Source organism: Zerene cesonia, chromosome 6 (genome assembly GCF_012273895.1).
Source record: "Zerene cesonia ecotype Mississippi chromosome 6, Zerene_cesonia_1.1, whole genome shotgun sequence".
Lineage (NCBI taxonomy): Eukaryota > Metazoa > Arthropoda > Insecta > Lepidoptera > Pieridae > Zerene > Zerene cesonia.
The window spans coordinates 2,343,116-2,364,751 of NC_052107.1; the positions used below are offsets into that span (position 1 = coordinate 2,343,116).

The window sequence follows — 21,636 nt, forward strand, 5'->3', positions numbered from 1 at the left end:
ACGATATTGCTAGTGCAGCAATAAGCAAAATCTCTTCGTGAATGGAATTTAATCAAGCTTTTATATTGAAATTTTTAACCTTTTTGATGAAAACAGTTGCGAAATGAACGTGGGAACACAACTCAGATCGTTTGATGAAACTTAAACAGAAGTTGTTACATCAAGGGAACAATGGATCGTGGCTTATTAAAGGCAATGTTTATTAAAAACAAGATTCCACCAACGTCGTTGAATAGTAAACCAATACTTATTAAATTATGCTTATAAGAACAGACACTTCAAAATAAATAAATGCATTTAATTATTGTTCTTAAAATATGGAATTAGGTTAATGTATTACGTACTCGTAGGCATCATTATGAGGCATTAAAACTTTGCGCCTGCGTATATTATATAGCTAGAAACGTTGAGAGTAATTGTGTTAATAAATTGTAGGCGTTATTATTTCAGCAAATGTAATACGGCTTTAATATTTACATTTAGTCCATTTCATTGTATAATGTAAGAATATTATCACACCTGGCTCACTTTTAAAGAAAACGACTTTTAGAATCTAAAAAAACATAACGTTTTAAGGGAATACGAAAAATAATTAACTATATTTAGTTCAGAGATGACGTCGTTGCTTTAAAGCTTGCGATTAATAAATCTTATTCAGTGCATGAAGTGAACAATGTTGTGGTTGTAATAACATTTATTGATAAGCAAGTTTTACCTGAGATTTCGTCCAAGCAGTGAGTAAATTCGCTAAATACCCCGTCCCTCTTCCCAAATATTTTAAATTATATATTATTTAGCGAATATTAATTACATTTAGTCAAAATATAGCAGATTTGCGTGTGGGCATAGACGAGACGCGCGGCGGTCATATATAAGCAATCTTTTTTTGTTTGCTATGCTGTAATAAGGACCTTTCATAATGTGTTTCCTTCAATATCTATAATATCTGTAAATTTTAGATATTGAAGGGAATACATTTCAGTCTGTTTTAAATAAGTTACGTGAAAAGATAAAAAATAAATTAAAAAAATGAAAACAGTTCTTAAGTCGTATAAAAACGTGGACCAAACAAGATCACATGAGGAGACTTTCTAACGGGTCTATTTGGCCCCAACTTACATTATTTATCCCAAAAACTGGTTAAGTTTTACTACGGCTTACTATAATTTAAACATGAAAGTATGTTAATCAAAACTCTACCTTAAAAACTGGTAATACCATAGCTTTCGTTGGTTGTTCCATGGTTGTGCCTTTGTTGGCGGGAAAGATATTAAAACCGGTTTTGACGTACGTGTTTTTTTGGTTATTGGGCTTGACCACTATAGTAGGCCTAGTAAATTTAAACAGACACTAGCTATGTTGACGTCCCTTTAAATGGTTAAACTAATAACAAATGCTTTGTTGTTATAATTATATAAAAAACTGTTACAATTTTTTTTATCCATAAAATTGTTATAGTATTTCTTTGAGTAAGAACATCGGAGACTCGATCTAGCTTTATACATAGTTCGTAACAGTAATTATTTTGAGTTACCTAAATTATGTATAGTAGCAAGTTCGTATGAACAACTCATGAATAATGCAATATTTATTGTTGAACCAGATCAATATATTTTTTTCTCATGGTCTCAAAAACGAAGAAGGTTCTCGATTAGCCTGTACGTCTATTATGATGAAAAAATTCGAATAATAAACACTGGAATTCTGTATTAGAAACAAAATTTTTAACTCGAAATCCTTCTTAGTCTGTAATTGAATAAATAATGCCGGTTTTGTATATTTTTTCGTGTAGGTAAGGTTTCCTTCGACGCATATATTTATATCATTTGTGAAATATGTAGACTAGTTGGCTACAGTGGTACAGTTGTTATATAAAAAGTAAATAGAAATATTTTGTAGGAGTTACATTTCAGATATATAATGAATTCATTTAACGTTACTTATCACGAAATCGCAAGGTGCGTTATTATGAACTTGATATCTTTTTTACTATCATTTTGCCTGTAAAGCCAGGATCTCCCCTCGCAAGATCACCGACAAAAGTTTTCATTTACCACACCTGCCATCAAGGTACAAAAAATGTTTAGTTGTATTTTTTTGCATACAGGGATGTGCCTTATCAACACTGTTCAACTAACAATGACGAATATTACACGGAAAAAAATCTCGAATTACTTTTAAAGTAGATTTTAATTAATAATATTGTATTTTATGAAGGAACTTTTATTGGAGTCTTAGAAAATATAATATCACATAAATTTATTTGTAATAATTGTAGACATAATATGCAGAGATCATAACCGATTACACTATTTCGTTTGATAGATAGATGGTTATATATTATATGTATTTATGAAGAAATTACTATTCAAACTGTGCATAATGTTAGTGCTACGAAATTTGATCTGCATGCTCTCCAATACTCAGGCTTCATCCATGGGCTTACACAAAATGGCCGCTCAAAAGCCTTCGAAGTTCGAACGCTGCAATTTGAACCGTGGAAAACATTAGTTCGATGGTCCACCACGCGCGGCGTTAGCGTCGCCACAGCGTACGCGCATCACACTCCCACGTAGATTCACTTTGTAAACACGACTGTAGAGTGTTTTCCCAGAAATTTATGGATTTTCATCAACATGTTAGTGTTGTGACTTAAACTGTGCTTGTGATAAGGATTTAAAATGACAAAAGCGAAAGTGAATCGGAACAGTGCTCTCTTTCATAGCGCGAAGGTATGTTGTTAATTGTATTATAATGAATTATGATTTATTTATGAATGAAAAGGTCTTACGATAGAGTAATTGTCTTACCGAAGAAAAGCAGAGAGCGTTTATTTATTATTTATGTTAAACATCCTAAAATAGGAAAATATTAAGTGTAAAGTAAACATGAAATTGCTTTTCAAAGGGCTTTATGTTATTAAATTACTCTCTTTAGGTATGTACTGTTATAACGAGAAATATATGTAGTTTTCAACGCTTATTTAAAAGTAAATTTAAAATACAGCGTTGGCTAGTTTGGCTCGGACCGAACCGGTCCGTGAAGGCTTTTGAATCCAGATTTTCTTCCCCTCCCGAACCATCCCGGCTTTTGTTTCGTTTAAAATAACAAAACCATCTCATTTTGTTATGGTATTTAAAATGTTTAATAGTCTAGCAAAGTAAATACATTTGTAAATCAATTGCATCATAAAATAAAGCTCTTCAAAATAAATACGTGACATTTACATTATCTGTTTAATTAAAAACATTAGTATTGTATATGTAATTATCTAAATTAAAAGCGTAAGTCAAGAACATCCACAGATCTATAAATTCAGTTAAAATTTACAAAAATATATTCAACGCCAACTCTCCTAAAAGGGTCATCCATGCAATCAAAAGACATCAACGATCAAAGAAAGAGAGGACGTTACATTTTCAATGCGTTAAACAGAGACGGATGTAATGAATAATAATATTTTGCTGTAGTTGTTTGTGTGTAATTGTAGACCGGGATTTCGAACACAGGTACATGGTCAGGTAGCCACGGTTGGCCGGCCCCCCCAATTATGGGGATGCGTCGTTTTATAGCCAGCTTTGTGAAGGCTTTTTAACTTTAGGGCTCGTTTCGGATAGTGGACCCCAATGATGCGTAATTTTTTATAGGTTGAAGACGATTTATCAAGCTGCATTTGATTATAGCTAATCGGTCAATCGAAAAACATTGAGGCTTAGTATGATTTGATAATCACTTATTGAATATATAAACAATTTTCAATTACAGGATTATCCATTGATTTTTTTTATAATATACAAATAGACTAATGTTATTTTTCAATCCTTTCTCTATTAGAGTTTGTGTAAATGTAATAGACATCCACATCAAGCAATATCCGGCATTAGATTTATAATATTCCCATGATTATATAAGATTTCTAGTAACAGTGTCACGTAATGATAACAGTACGAAGTGTAATTAATCGTTTACGTACACGACTATATTCCTAGTACACTATATTACGTACTAACACGTAAATAATCACTAAAAATATGTAAATATATGTTTTTCACATCACCATGGATTTCTCAAAAGTTTGTGTAGACACAGATAATATAATATTATACTTACTAAGGTTTAGAGTCCCTAGTCACGCGTATACCTAATTTGGCGGGAAACTAACGGTTATTATTATAGTATATATTTCCAGCCTATTCGTATTCATCTCATAATGAACAAGACGATAAGGAGGTTTTAATCTAAACGTAGATACTTAGTTCCATCTCATATAACTCATATTCACCATCATAATACTTATAAATTACCTTTAATTATTCTGAATCGATCTTGCGTCATTTGTCATACAAGAAGTACCTACATACCATTAACATATATTTGTTAATTAATAACCATTACTACAACATACTAATTAGTACTTTAAAGCGATTATTTTAAGGTTCATATCCGTATGTAGTATAAAAATCATTAGTCCTTAGAGCCTTTAATAATATTCCATCGTTATTTAATGGCTCTAGTGTATTAGATGTGAGTAAAAAGTATATTAGCTAGGATAAAACAGTTCTGAGAACGTGACCACAACGCAACCGGTTTCGGCCGTTCGCCTCTTTCACCCGACTTTTGATTTGTTTGAATTATAGACCAACACGAAATAGATAGGCGTAATTATGAATTTAAGACGAGGCTTTCAGTTCACGTATATCATGTTGTACTTGATTGCTAATAAACATTTTGATTACTCGTGCTTGGAAAAGTTCGTATATCTGAAGGGTTTATTGTTGATTTTTATTTATTCTAGTCTTAAAATAGATGACAAAACGTCCAAAGTATTACGAGTATACCCATAATATTGAAACAAAAGCAAACTCTATTGATAATAGTCGTATAAAGATGTGCAATGCATTTTGCTCGTGCTAGCTTCAGATACGTACAAATGGCGAAATAAATAGTTTCTTCCCGTAATTTTGAGCTATTCTTATCCTCGTGATTTTTATTTTCAGGAAGACAACTTCAGAATACATTATTTTCTTAGAATCTATTTTCATATTTTAATAAGACATGTCATGTTTAATGACAAAATTTTTACACGTTACCTACTTATATTATTTAATGTAAGTTAATACCTTAAACTGTGTATTTACCAACAGTCGTTTTCATTCATTTGTCTACTAATTAATACCGTGCGAAAAGCCCTAAATTTAAATCAAAGACTTCTAACTTCTAAGCATACATAACGACATACAGTAACTACTGTCGGCATGCCTTTAATTCAAGTTTTATAGCTAAATCTTTCAAAATATACAAAATGTGTATGTTGTATGATCATTTTACAAGTATATTTTGAGCTTGACATTTTGTCTTCATATCCTGCACCTACTCATTTTAAAATGCAGTTCTCTTTATGATATTATAAAGAAACGTGTATATCAAGTTTGTAATCATTGGCTGGGGGTTTTAAAAACGTTCTTATTTGTACCAAAATTGCTACTATCAGCTACTTAGCTGAATACTTATTCAGTGCTTAAACATGGTACTGGATATTATGAATGACTTCGTTTTGCAACGTAATAAGCGATTAAATGAATGCAGCTCTATTGCACTTACAAGAAATTGAATAATCGACGCTTTTATATCAATTAAAGTCTTTTTTATTTAACTCTATTAATGTATTAATTAACACTCTTTAGTCACAGTCCAGCAATCAGCTAATTGATATTAAACAAGACGTTGGCTCAAACAACTTTACAGTTACAAGGCAAACCATTAGTAGTTCCGAGTCTCATATGTTACCAGCTTTTGGTTTTTTGTGTTTTGAAGCGTGACTGTCACGGTGAACATTACCGGCTAATAATTTTCGACCTTATCCCCTGAAAATAAGGATCAAAAGATGTAATTAGAATGTGAGACGGTCGTGAACACGTGCAATTAGTATATGTAATTGAATGTAAATAGCTTTACGTTCAGTGTCTTGATATTGAATGGTTGTTAGGAATAACTAGAGCATGCTTATTTTTCACCAGTTTAGTGATTCATGCGATTAACAATTACCAAACTGAGACACAATCCAGCAAAGGGAATCCAACGGATGTATTTTATCAATTTGCTTATTTTTGAGAATTGCTTTAAGATTTTAGTTAACATTAGCTTAGGTGATAACAATATTTAGTGACTAGATAATTTTTACCTATAAAGAACATTTTTTTTTTATTGATATGTTCTCATAATAACAGAAGAAAGGTGAATTCATAATAGTTTCGTGTATAAACCGTTGAATCGTCACAAAATGCAAAACATATTGGGCGCTTCCGTAGGGGAAGTGAGCTATCCATATTATGATTTAAATCAGTTTCCGTTTATGAATGTTTTGGTTTCGATATGAAAATAAAGATTAAAGAATAGAGATGTGTCGATTTATTTTGGTTTTTATGTATTCTTTGATTATTATTGATTAGTGTTTCCTTTTTGTTCGTTGTTTAAATCGTAGATACATCATTTGGTTCATTTTCAGTCAAATGAAATATCATATGTTTAATTTATAATCTTACATCATTAAATCTCTGTATGTTGGATACTTTAAATTTTTCGTTACCTGTAAAATACTGTGTATTAACCAGTAATATATTCAAATAAGATTTCATGAATAAATTTCCTTCAAGAAGTTTTATACACACTTCTCACATAGACATAACCATAAATTATTCTCAAAGAAATTGATCCCCTTCCCACGTTAGCCAAGTAGCGTCAAATCGAAAATATACTCACAAATTAATATAATCGCATCACTGCACTCCCTAGCGTAATAAAAACGTGTAAACTGACCCTTATCTTGTTCTTATGTTATGTTTTAATTGCAGTTTAGTATATAAGAAACGAATCAGCATAAGCAGTCACTTCTAATGGCGTTGGAAAGATTTATGGCGGGAAATTTGTAAAAAGTGTGATATACGTTTGATCTATCGTAAAGACTCGCAATTGACTACTTTTTGAATTATATTGGAAATATATTACAAAACAACTGTTTTAAAGGATTCTGTATGTGAAAAAAAGTAACAAATTAAAATTTCAGTATCATAGTGCTATAAAAAGGATATATATGTATTTAGTGGATTATATTCGAATTAAGTAACGGCATAATAAATTTATAAATTCTTTATAGCTTCATGTTTATAATATTAGTGTCAAGGAATTATTGTATAAATATCAAAAATATTGAAATTATTCAATCATGCTGATGTATTATATTAAGACTGAATGCCTACTTTATTCTAAGAACGCGTAGGCGTAAGCCGTGTGAATTCTCGCATGATTTATGCAAATATAATTACAGTTTATAGGTAAATATTGCACAGATATGTAAATATACTTTTTGCTCGAGTGTTTGTTGAATTCTGAGGAAAATTTATTACTATGATTGAAATATTTTATCCCGTAGAATTTTTGTTTTTTGCGAGAAACCATTAATGATTTTCATGTGAATATTTTGATTAAATCTTCAATATACCAAAACTCTATGGCTAAACTCACCAAGTTGCATGTTTTTAATAAGAATAAATATTGCTGTTTTTTAATTTAATCTAACTATAAGTATACTTGTACTTATTATTCTGTGCTATAAGGCTTTGACACCATTTGACGGTTTGCTATTGTATATGTTTTGTTAAACAGATTTTAATTAATAATTGTTGATTCAATTTGAACGTAATAACAATACCTTTAAATTTTATTTTTCATTATCTATTGAAATTGCCTAATTGATGTTCTGTAATTACACCTTGCCATACAATTATTTCATTATCGTTATCGTGATTTAAATGCAAAAATATACAACACAAATAACCATGTAAGAATAATATCTACGAACTAATTAAACTAAAATTATTTAAAAAAGTCAATATATTTTAAACAAATGACATACATTTTGCTGTTGTAGGAAACCATTGTTTGTGCCACTTCATCAAATGTCCACCTTAAGCAATTCTCAACAATATCGTTCTATCAACGTGGTAAAGATAATAAATAAATAATTATGTGTACCAGCAATAAAGATAAAAGTACCAGAAGACTGTATAAGTAGCATTTTCTCTTCGAAAACAGTAAAACGGCTCTTAAGCCCAGTGTTTAAGCTATAAAATCGCTTAAAGCTAGAGTAGTAGTTGCCTACCGTTATGCTGCTGCCGCAAGTCGTTAAACATCTCACATTTTATATGTATGGTACATACATGCACGTGATTTGAAATTATTTACCATGGTTATGTTGCGGCAAATGTAACATTTCCCTTTTACAGAAGTACAAACGAATGAAATATCATATACATGCTACAAATAGAAAAGATTAGTCGCAGTGCGATTGTATTACAAAAGCTAAAAATTATCTCAAAAGATATATTTGAATAGAACAATTTATGAATTGGCGCTAACTTTATAACGTAAATGTTCAATTTGCTTGGTACTGTATGATAGGAAATATTAATGAATTATTCATAAATTTTCAAATCTTTTGTAATCTAAGTACAAATTGAAATCCGAGAATCCATAATTTTATTCAGCTTAAATGAATAGGTGTCACTATAAAATGCTATTGATGTCTCTTGTATCGTAGTGACATTTTCCATATTCTAAAATTAATTTTTAGTCACGATATATAAACAATTAACATATGCTATTACGTACTTATTGACTTATAATACTACTCAATCACTAATCAAAAGCCTAGTGTTAACACAAACATGATATAGACATGTGGGATACTTTAACGCACACAAAGAAATAACTTCATATTTTACGTGTAAATTGTTGTTTAAATATGTTTTTGGGATCGTTTGCCCTTTGATAAAGTCATTGTTGCCGATAAAAGAGCATTCAAAGAAGGAATATAGTTTGAGTAAACATTTGTTTTAAGGACTTTTGTAATATTTGGTTATTTAAAAATTCGAATTTGTTATCACCTTCAGTGTATGCGGGATGTATTTACGTGAAATAATTTCAATACGGGTTATCGATTCATTTTATTTAACAAGTTTTAACAATACTTGCAAAAAACAAATCATTTATTATATCTTCTGCGTGGTTACTGTTTAAACTATTCTAGCAAATAACTATTTTCACTCGTTTAACTCTATAATTATGATGATTCTAACGTTAAACCGAAACTAGACGCCCCATTTTTAAAATAAATAAACAATTTTCATGTGAAATTACAGCATAAAACCACATGTAAATTTACAATGTGTTCACGAAACAAATCAATGTCTAATAATGTCCTGGTCCTATAAGAGTATATTATATAGTAATAAGATTTGTGTTCCGTAAGGCTTTACCGGTGGATGCATCTGTTATCCTTCCGCTAGCCTGTGTTATCCGGATGAGGTTAAATGGGTTTTATCTTGTACTTTGTTTTTATAACCACGTGGAAAATTTAAATTATACGTATAATACTCACTTCTATCTTAGATCTGTGATTGTTAATAGTTATTTATATAATTAATTATATGGGAGCAAAACAAGATTATTCAGGATGAAAGTATAAACTCTTAGTTAAAATTAACTGGTAAAAATACTTTGACAAATTCACCTATAAGTAAAGTTTTGTTATGCGAAAGAGACTAACTATTAGAAATAATTATTTGTTGTAAATTGTGTATGAATGTGTGTGTGTGTGTGTGGATTAAGTATTCAATAATAAAGTGAATATATAGGTAGATTATTTATTTATTTATTTATTTATTCTTTATTGCACACTTACAAAATATAAAACAGAGATAAATTAGTTAAATTGCACACAAAATTTATGTAAATAAACATAAATAAGTGTTAAATATGTAACCAGAGACACCGGTGATTACTCTTTTTAAAAACATGTCCCATTTGTCACACTAATTGTAACACTTAAACTGGAAAAAAGCAAAAAAGTCCAGCGAAAATAACCACAAAGTTAACTACTTTGGCTGTCACATACCATTAATTATTTTAATATCTATTCATAGCGTGGTTATCACATAAATATACCATAGTACTGTCCTATTAATGTTATTTACAATATGAAAAAAAGAATCGCGAGTATTATCATTAGAGCATCTGCTGAAACGAGTTGCATGCACCTGTCGACCAGACGCCAAAAACAATCGGCATCGGCAGGTGAAACGTGCAAACTAAGCTATGATCATTTTGATGAATAATTTCAATAATAATACACGTACATAATATACGAATGCAATCATTAAAACTGCATATCTTAAGCACATGAAATATATTGATCTGTATGAGGTTAATATGTGTACAATAAAAGATAGAAAGATTATTTACCAGACTTGTATCTATATAAATAAAAATGAGTCTTTTTATTGTTTTTGATAAAGCACATGGAAGGTTTTTATGGGAAGAAAATACATACCACGGACGAAGTCCCCGGCTTCCGGACCGCTTGAGATTGATATAAAATAGTCCCAATTTATGAATAGAAGTCTATTATATAAGATGGTATTATTAAATTGCAAACTCGTGAGTAGCAAGGCAAAGAGAATTTATATAGACATAACTTTATTTGGCATCAAATCAAAAATACGGGGAGAAAATCAAACGTACGTTTTGTACTCTTTTACAGCATTGCAATGTCAGGACAAAAATGGTCTGATTCTTGTGACATATCATGACTCTTGTAATGTTTTCTGCAATTGAGATAAAATCATTCTTTTATTCTAAATTCTACCAACCTACTCGAATTTTTATCTCATTTTAATGTTTTTGCAAAACATAGACCACGAATGATTTTTGACAATGATGTAATGCAAGTTATGCTTGTAAAATGATTCTAGAAAATCATATTTAATTTAATGTCCTGACATATATAGGTATGTAAATTAATGTGGTTTTTACCACAAACGGTATTTCTGCATATCCTTCAAATGACCCAACCTTTAAAACTTTTTTGCAAAAGAATAAACTGGTTTAAAATTGATGAAACGAATTCATTCACGTGGGTGTTGCAGGAAATTTGTAGGCGTATTATTGTACAACATATTTGATACAGTTTTATGTTTTGGCTCCTTGTTTGATTTCTAATTTCAGCATTTATTATTTTTATATTACACACTACACACTACGTTTTATTGTGTAATAATCAAAATGTATGTATGTATTACATTTACTTGTGTTTGATTTTACTCGAACAACTAAATAAAATGTTGATTGCCTGTTTTATATAGGCTGTATACCAAATAACATAACATAGCATTCGTCAAAACATTGCATCACAATAACAAGTATTTTAAATTCAAGTTTTTAGAAACTTCCCAGTTGGACACCTTCCTTAAATATTCGTATGTTTAGAAAAAGCTCGTAAATAGGCTAGGTTGATGCATAACCTGTCAATACGTTATGCATATTTTTTGCTGTGTCATATGTCGCTTGCAGCTGACGTGAAACGTGCCTTCTCGTTTTAGTAACAAAATAATTCTACCGTTTCTTAGATGGTGTAACATTTTATAGTGGTATGGCAAATAAATAAGACACCTGTGATACCTGCAACATTATTGAAATGAAACGTTTTGTGAGTTTATTTAAAAATACATGAAATTATGTATAACCATGTTCAAAACCGGATTATAAGAACAATTTCATAGAAATTTTTTGTTGTTTTTTTTTTAAATACTGTTATAATGCACATAGCTACAAATTACCAAACTAATTATATTTTAAAACAGATTATTAAGTTCACTTGAATTAGCTATGATCGAATAATTATATACCATTTGACGTTTCAGTTGTTACACACTTTCTTAATACTCATGCACATGTTCTTTGAAATTGCACTAAATTCCCATTACTCCGTTCTCATGGCCCATTCATTTAAAATGTGACGGTACGTGAGATTATCAATAAAAAGGAGATTTCTTTTCACTTTATCAATGGTACGAAACGTGATATTTAACGTCACAGCTAATACGAATCAGGTGGGTGTCAATTTTAAACGTAACAGTGAATACGCTGAACCAATGACCTGCTATAAATTTCGTTAATGAAACAAATTGATGACATTGATATAAGATAATTGATACTACAATTTTGTTTATCTTAATGTGTGGGTATTTAATTCCTCTTTTGTACGGTATCGTGGGTGATATATTAATTAATATGTGATAGAGTACTTAAAAGCTTGTGTCTGATTTTATTTATGACTAGATAAGTATATTTTTACGAAACACCTGGAATTATGTGTATCTAATAAAAGCTTATGTATAGAAGATATTAGTTTTCCCATTTTTTGTTGTTAGTGATTTTTTTTACTTCTTTACGCGATTTAATGGAACGTGTTCTTGGTTTTTTTTTTAATATTCCCTAGCTACTATTCTCAAATTCTTAGTCCCACTAAGCTCGTGTTGTTCCAAATTGTTAGGAAATTGTAAGAAATAAGTATACAATAATTTAATCCCTTGCAGGTGTTATGGCATCTGGATATCTTCCGGAGAAGCTTTCGCGAGTTGACCGGCCACGCTTGCCTCGGCCCATCCTGCATTTTTTGCGCCCTCAAGGTAAGTAATTGCATCTATAATACAACACATACGGCCATATGCCCTAGTTATAGAAATAGGTTAATAATAGATTATTCCAGAAGGTGTTTTTGTCAAGTGGCACTTGTTTGTGCAAATATATATGTGTATAATATATAGTAAGTGTAATATTCAAATAATATTTGCTTCATATCAAACTCAATATAAAATGTGTCATGAAATTATGTGTAACATTGATAAGGGTAATTGTAACACTGTACACGTGACAAAACAACTATGAATAAAGCAAAATCTAATTATACTATAAGCTTTAAAAGCGTGACTGATAATAAAAAAAAAAAATTGAAAAAGACGTCATCAAATTCATCACCATTTAGATCAATTCCATCCTATTCTAAAACGCAACGTTTTAAAAGCATTTTAAAACTAATAAGCTAAAAGGTTATCTCAATATTTGTTGTACCAGTACATAGATAGTTATTAGAATATGTCTTTTTATATTTCACCCGCGTGGCCTCGACCACGTCAGGCAAACGTGACCTCTCGAACAATACGCTGTTTACCAGGCTGGAGCTCGATAGCTCGACCCCAATCATGAACAACTTTCGACACGTCGCGAGTACAAAACGATGACGTTGCTAAATAAAAGGATTCTAAAAACTTTTATCGACTGAATGCATTGTTAAGTTATTTTAGTTATCGGTGAGGATGCGTAGCTGTTCCAAAGAATTATATTACTACAGACCGTCGCGGCTCTACTCGAGATGGTTTAGGATGAAAACTAAGTATGAAGTATGAATAATGAAATCTCTTTTCTTAATAATCTCATAAAATTAAATGAATACGTATGCAGACAATATAATAAAGATGTGTATAAGCCTTTCCAGACTTTACCTTGGTTTAATTAATTATCATCCCACAAACTTGAGATAAAGGGAATATCGTATATAAAAACTTTTTGGTTTTACACGTGTGGAAAGTATTATATTACACGCTATGTTGGATCCTTTCTGCGCTCTTTCGGCAATGATAAATGAAAGTTTTTTTAGCGCAATGTATTGTACGGCAATCTCACCGCAAACCACTAGAATACTTATAAAATAGGAGTGATATAAATATTATTTATCGTGCAGTTAAACATAAACTATTTTTGATTAAAGATAGATAGAACGAAAACAATTCGTGCTATAATATTAACAAAGAAAATAAAATGAAATTACCAGGCGAGCATAAACAACTCTCGATTCTATCGCACTATAAATAAACCTCACAGATTTACACAAGCATTAAATTACATCTACTTAACTTTTCTTACACCAGAGTTCATCTAACAATTTGAAATTGCATCAACTTTTTCATGGATGTAATTACGTGAGCGTGTTCCTCTTAAAATAGCTCCTCTATTACGCGATTCGCGACGTTATTCGCATTAAAGTAGACTGGTTTTATAGAAGTGTGTCGTGATTTAGCTGTAGATAGCTATAGCTTAGTCCTTTACCTTGCTCGCTTTATAGTCCTTTGTTAGAGCTGTGTGATAAAGAAATCTTTACGTCTAAGGTTTCAAAGGCTTTATCTTTCCAAAGCTCACCATAAATACGGTTGGAAAGCGTTCTGAACAAACCTAATTTATTTCATTTTCTTTTAAAAATGACATAGAAGGGTTTTATTGACTGTAAATCATGTAATAAAATTCCATAATGTCCGAAGAAAAAAAAACTACACTCGATTTTAAATTGACTTCATGGCTGTGAAATTGACATGAATTGCAAATTTCGTTTAGAAATAGCGACCGTAAAGTGAAATAATAATCGTAGCAGAATTTTTAGCTTTAAACTAATTTCTAACATACACAACCAAACAATGTAATTACCTTATTCTGATTAAAAAGTTATGAAAATAATTAAAACAGAAACATTTAATTGAAATGTTAACAATTGCGTTAGCTAATAAACAGACGAATGAGTTCATATTAAAATAAACATATTCAGCTAGCCTTTACACTGTTTCGACATTCTAAATAAGATGAAAGATATATTTTTGAACACTAGCATGTTTATTTACATTTAGCTCCGTTATTTTGGCAGACTGTAACTGTTGGGTGCTATTAAACCGTGCGTTAAAAATTGAATTTGTCTTGCAAACGAGTTAAGATTAGCTGTGGCTAAAGATTACACAATGCTTAGCTACATTGACCTCCGTATTTGTAGTACTGGTCAATTGTTTGAACGATTTCAATGAAAAGTATTGGTTTTAGCTCTATATCGATTTACTTATTGTATTCATAATGGACAATATATTGCATGGACATAGGCCACCTATGAGAACAGGGATCTCTCTAAATACGATTATTCTTCTAGAGTTATCGCATTTCTTGGTTTTGCTTTTAAATTTGAATTTAATTACAAATTCATACACAACGAGACATAGTGTACAAAATATATACACACACATATATATATATATATATATATATATATATATATATATATATATATATATATATATATATATATATATATATATATATATATATATATATATATATATATATATATATATATATATATATATAAACACAAACAACATACCACTATTCGTTAAAGAATTTTATTAATATGGATAGCTAGTAATAAATATTCAGTAAGCAACAATTGTGATAAAATGAATTATGAATATGACTTAACATTTTTCTAAGTAACTACGTGCTATGTGCGTACTAGGTCTAATAATTTCTAAGAATTAGTTACAAAATTGTATAATGTTATTTACGACACAATAACGCATATTTATATGCCATTTTATTTAGTACTAAAAAAATTATATGATTTAGATAATAGTACTTTGTAGAAGATAAATATCAATCAATCAAATGGTCAATTTATCATTTGTTTATTACTATTTATGATGATAGAAGATTAGTTTAGTTAAATAAACTTTATTTATAATGTATAATATCTAGTATGGACTGGTCTTATTCTAAAAGTCGGTATAGAACTACACAAAATTCTGTTATATAGAGAGGTATGTTACTTTGAAATTGTTATTTCATTTTAGTTTTCGTTATGCATCTATCTTACTTATGGTTAGGTATTTCGACACTATTTACTGTCTAGACACATTTTTGTCGTAAACGTAAACGCCGCTTGTAAAATTACTCTAGATATAGCTTCGTAAATTATTAATAGCGCCAATTTATTGTCTTTTATGATATCGATAAAAAAACTATCGGTTGCTGTTGTTAAAACTATACTATACTCATTTGTAGTATATTAACAGAAAGGTTATAAAAATGTTTAGTGGAAATAAATCTCAATCACGTAGATATTTCTAGCTTTTGCGAGAAAATACTTATTACAAGACAGACTTTAAATAAACGATTTATCTATCTGGTTCCGAAGATAAAAAGCATGAATCAATTAAAGATTCTTTTTTTACAGTTTATATACTATCCACTCTTGTTACAGTTAATATGAAGTGAGGCACGTAATAGAACATAGATAATATATACGTAGAGTTATATGTAATCGTTTGTAGATCACGCAAGCTCCGTGATGCAATCTGATAGGTTATTGATAAAAGTCAGTACTTTATCATCAGATAATTATGATATTCATTTACCGGAGAGTAAAAAGATATTTTAGAAATTGTAAAGGGAGGCAATTTCATATAATATCTATTGAAAGGTGTTGTTCATGGGCTGATTTTAATAAAAAGACAAAGAATACTTTAAGCGTACTTTGAATCAATCTACTTTTTAGTACTTTCCTTTTATATTAAGGTAATATAAACGCTAGTTGGCCATATTTAGCATTCCATTTCTCGCATCTTTCTTATAAATGTAACGTCACAATTCAAAACATTGTAGTTTAATGTCTCCGTCTTACGCTATAACCGAAGTAGGTGTCTACAATACACATTATATAGATTAGTGCGCACGCGCAGCTGCAGTGGACCGGTTTTGGTCTTGTTTACGGGCAGCATTTCGTGATCTACATCCACTATAGATCTGTATACTAAAATCCAGTCTCAGCCACTGACCGATTATGAATAATTTGTGACGTGCCATGATTGATCGGTAACGAGCCAGAGGTGGAAGTGGAAAGGTTACTAATAACACGATATTATAAAAGTGATTTAAAAGTATCCTTATATATGGGCATAGTTTTAAAGAGGGCTTAAGAAATGTACAACTTTATACATTATTGAGAAAAACGAAATCGGAAAAACGGAGTTTACCTCTCTCTTATAGTAGAACTATATAACATTATGATTTGTAATGTCATTTATTTACAAAATAATGTTGAAGAAAATTATACAGTTTAAAAGTACATCGTCTCTACCAGGCTTTCAAAGTGTAGATAAGCAAACAGAAGAGGTGATAGGTTTATATCAACTAAAGCAGTGACAAAGAGATTCATAACAATTCAAATAAATCACTGATTATTTGTTTCAGGCTTATATAATACGACAATGATAAGAATATTATTTAAACATAGATTTTACTTTTAGTTTGATGATTTATTTTTAGCTTCTTAAAGTGTAATGACACCCGAATGGAAAGTACTCTTAATTCTGTGAATAGAAAATGTTACACAAAGAAAACATTTATTATTTAAAGAAAAAAGAAAACTGCATTCAAAGACTTTCGAAAATTCGCTTGCCACACCCGCGATATACTAAAATCTGTTAAGATTACACCCGTTCAGTTAGTATTAACAATCCATCTGGTATCTTTGATGAAGAAGTCATAAGATCCTTAATATTTAACAAAGTTCCTTCTCATATTAGAGAGGTCTTAAGAAACTCATTCAGATAAAGTTGCTACATTTATAAGATACCACTATAACTCTATTTTACTACAACAATATGGCAGTACTTTTCACAATTAAAGCATAAAGACACAGCATTTGATCCCACGCCACGGTTGACCGTGGGCCCACCCACTTCTACCAGATGTAATTACTAAAACATGCACCCAATTTGTTGCCCACCATTTTAATTAATATAACAAAGTAATTTATGTGTACCGGTTAATACGTGGTTAACAAGATTTCGCGTTTTATCTGATTTTCAACCTACATCCAATTTATGTTCATTCCTATTTATTGTTATATGTGTTAATACCTCACATCGGATGAATTGAATTCATATTATGATTTTCTCTTCTTATAAATTTTAAACACAATCCTAGTATAATACCTCTTTTGATGTAGTATAATGTATAGTGTACTAACGGGTGCCTTCTAGTGAAGTGCGCTCTATCTTTTGACCACATTTTCACTTACCAGTAGGGACGATCGTGTTTAAGCGCTTCATAACAGAATTATGAAAAAATGACGTTCTTATCATAGTATTATCGTATCATTTTATTGGCTATTAAGAAATTTTCCTGGAAAATGATTATATAGTAGTCGCGGGACTACTTCCCGACACTTCGGCGCCTGCCACTTTCATAATCCATTAACATATCGATTACATTACGATATAACATAAATTTCACCTGATTTAAACCGATGTTAAGCCCTTTCATAGACAACAAAGAGTGGGCATTGCGTGGGTAGATTTTTACATTTTAATTTAGTATTATATTATGTTTTAATAAAGATTTGTGGTTGTTATTGAGAAAAAATCCTTTTTAATTATGTAGTTTACATGATTGGCCAGAAGAAACGTATAGGTAATGCTTTCAGTACTTATGAATAAACCATAGATTGGTAGAATATATGGGTAATTTTATACTTTGAGTGTGTGAATCCTTTAACGAATCCTAACTTCGATAAATTCAGATAGATAGGATATTTTTATTTTAGATTTGTCACAGTTGTACAATTATTGACATGTGGTTAAATTGATTGCATTACTTGTAATATTCTGAAATAATAATAATAATTTATTTAAGTCTAAAAGAAGACACGAGAATAATGATTATTCTAGAATATAAATTGTAAGAACGTAACTATAACAAAATAAATTGTCTACGCTGTAGTTAATATAATTGCGCATAGCGTAGGCGGAAATGGACTAATATAAGTGAGACAAAGCTGTCCAATATATTCAAATGTTATAATCAAGTCATTTTACCTACTTCATTTGGGTTATTCTTATCACATATTGTGGTGCAGTTACCTCCACGCATGAGGAAAGCTTCTTATAAATATGATTGACTACGATTCTTTTATTAAATGACATTTTCTTTTTATCACTCGGTCAAATGAATTCAGCAATGCAGTTTCATGCATTGTAATTTAATAAATACCTAGAAATAAGTTTTTCGCTACGATGTTTCGTCCATATTGTTGTTATAGTAACGTTTTTTATAATAGAAATATATAGCAGTTGGAAAACTTCACGTCAATAACATTTATCACACTTCATTGCATATTGTATTAATATGAACATGTAAGTTAAGAACCGAACCATTAATCTTGATTTTATTACATTGCATTGTTCGAAATGTTTCATTCAATAAATCTTTATACTTTGATAATCGCTAATCTCTTTATTTATGAATTTCAAGAAAACATTTTGTTTTTAGCGATGTGTATTGTATGTGATAAGTAATTAACGTTAACGTATAAAATTTAACATAGAAACTAAAAACAAAACGATTAAACAAATATTAGTATAAGTAGGGGGTACCTGTCATGCCAAATTTAAAGAACTATATTGTACACTAACATTTCCAAGACTTTGAGAATATATGTCTATCTAACGTGAATTCAACACAACTCACTGAAACTGTAAAATTGCTTGTTACTGGCGCACATAATATACTGCTAATGGGATATAACTTCTTGTCGGTTATTTGCATATAACGCAATCAATTTGTTAGCAGTGGTGTGTGAATGTGACATTATAGTATCATAAAACGATACCTTCTCATGTTTATGCATGGATAATTAATTTGCTACAAACGGGTACTTATAGTAAAGCATATATGTATTAATAACCTTGATATGTTAAATATCATTTTTTTTCCACACAACATTTTTGATTTCTAGATCTATTTTATTTTTCGAATATAATAATAATTGATGATGTCATTTGTTAACAATATGCATGCAATTGTTTCTAATTAGAAAAGTGTGTTACCCTGTCTGTATACCAAATTTCATTAAAATCCGTTCAGTAGTTTCAGAGTGATTGACGGACAAACATCCAAACAAACTTTCACGTTTATAATGTTAGTGCGATTATAATTTGCACAATACAACAGCAAACTGTATTTTATCCAGTATAGTTTTATAACTAATACAATGATATATATGTACAGTAACATAATAATTCAAGTCTTCAGTTGGCATGTATCAATTCCTAGGCGTGTTCTAGCGCTAGAGGTTTCTAGGTAGTACACTCTGACCTTCAGCCAGTGACCGGTGAAGCTTATAGATTGGTTCTCGCACTCGGAATGCGAATTACTTTGCCATTATCTTTGCGTGTCTATTATGCCTGTAATTACCACTCAGCTGTGATTTCAAAACTCTGTATGCTTTTTATTGTATGTAGCTTTTGTGGTTTCAAGTTTTGGATTGGTCAAGAGGCTTAAATCGATGCTTAGTTGATGTTGTCAGATTATTAACGTAATGTTATATTACTTCAACTATTAATTGATGTTCAATATTTTCCAATTAAGAATTATCGCGCTGCGACGTATTGACGAAGAAGATCGCAAAATCATGACCAATTTTATTCAATAACGATATTTTATAAAAGAATATGATATGAAATCTTTTTGACATGGTGCGAATGAGAGGGAAATGTCATAGAATAATATATGTAAATAATATTATTATATTGATTTATGTGACTCATACATTGCGTTTGGTCTGTATATTTATTTATTTAATACCTAATAATTTTGTACAAAAAAAACATTTTGTGTGTATAAATTTACCGTTAAAATTAAAACCGGAGGCACTAGATAGGAAAGTACATCCAGAGATTCAACGAGCATCGTAAATAATTTTTGGAAAAATTGCCTTTTAATCTGTCAAAAATTTCTTTAAATAAGTGTGTCGCGTATAATTCGGAAAGCAGTTCGATCGACCAGTCTCGAGAGAAACGGACAAGTGGGCAAGTGGCACGCGGCACACAACATGAGATTCGATGGTATAATACTGATGAATAAATTGAAACGAAGTGTTAAATAAAAGGACATGATTTGATGTACAAAAAAGTAAATAACGTTTGTTGAAATAGTTGTGTAGTTAATATATAACCTCATTGGTTATAGCCTCGACACAATGTGTGATAAACTGAATTGTACTCGTATCTTATTTGGAAAGTAGTCTTATATTAATAAACGTTTTAAGAACTCCTAATTTTTCTTTCGTAATCCTGTTGTTAATATGTGGAGAAAAGCCCAATTATCATTACAATAAGCAGTCTTATTTTCAGCAACCGAAGTAAATTTTTCTTTTGCGGTAAAATTTTTGTTTTCGATTCTATACATCTAGGGGTTTGCCTTGCTAATATTATGTACACATAGTCGCTGAAATTTCTAAAATAGAACCTCATGATATCGCTAATGATAAATAAAATGCTTTGCTAAGAGCTTATACCACCAGAATTCTATTTCTCATACGTTTATTCGATCATTTACTTAATATACCGCTATTTCGTAGACTTGTTGTTGACTGTGTTGGCATATTATGCTCTTCACGTATTAAATTGCTAATTTCGCTATACATTCAGCAAAAATATTTTCGTCTTCTTAATTCTCCGGGTAGTGATTCTAAACATGTGATGAATTTTACATCGAATTAGTTTTAAATTTACTTGTTAACAGTATATTTTTAAGTATTTGGACAAGTTTAATACCCTCTCTTTCGAGCCATATATTCTACGTCTTTGCGTAAACAATAATGGTAAATCAATATATGTGATACTAGAATTTATGAATTAAATTGTTCTTCTTGTAATGGTTTTAATATTTATATTGGCGTGGCTTTAAAAAAAGAACCTCTAAATAGTTACAATAACCTTTAAATTGAACAATTATTACGAGAAATCTCACACACAGAAGTATATCTCACGTTTATAGCTATATGTTATTTATTTGAAAGAGCGTTGTCGGAAGAAATGTATGAAGCAACTTAATATGATAAGGGGCGTCACATTACACCATCGTTAT

At 30.2% G+C, this 21,636-nt stretch overlaps 1 protein-coding gene across 2 annotated transcripts in view; it reads left to right on the forward strand.

The window, feature by feature from the left end:
• The window catches only part of LOC119840531, a 59,969-nt gene that overhangs the window by 24,230 nt on the left and 14,103 nt on the right, over positions 1-21,636 (forward strand). The window contains exons 1-2 of one of the 2 annotated variants that reach the window (XM_038367203.1): positions 2,526-2,732; positions 12,432-12,524. In XM_038367203.1, the coding sequence (XP_038223131.1) occupies positions 2,682-2,732; positions 12,432-12,524 (144 nt within the window). In that variant the 5' untranslated portion in view covers positions 2,526-2,681. Of the gene's footprint in view, positions 1-2,525; positions 2,733-12,431; positions 12,525-21,636 lie in introns of those variants that run through there. The other variant, XM_038367200.1, reaches the window with a different exon arrangement.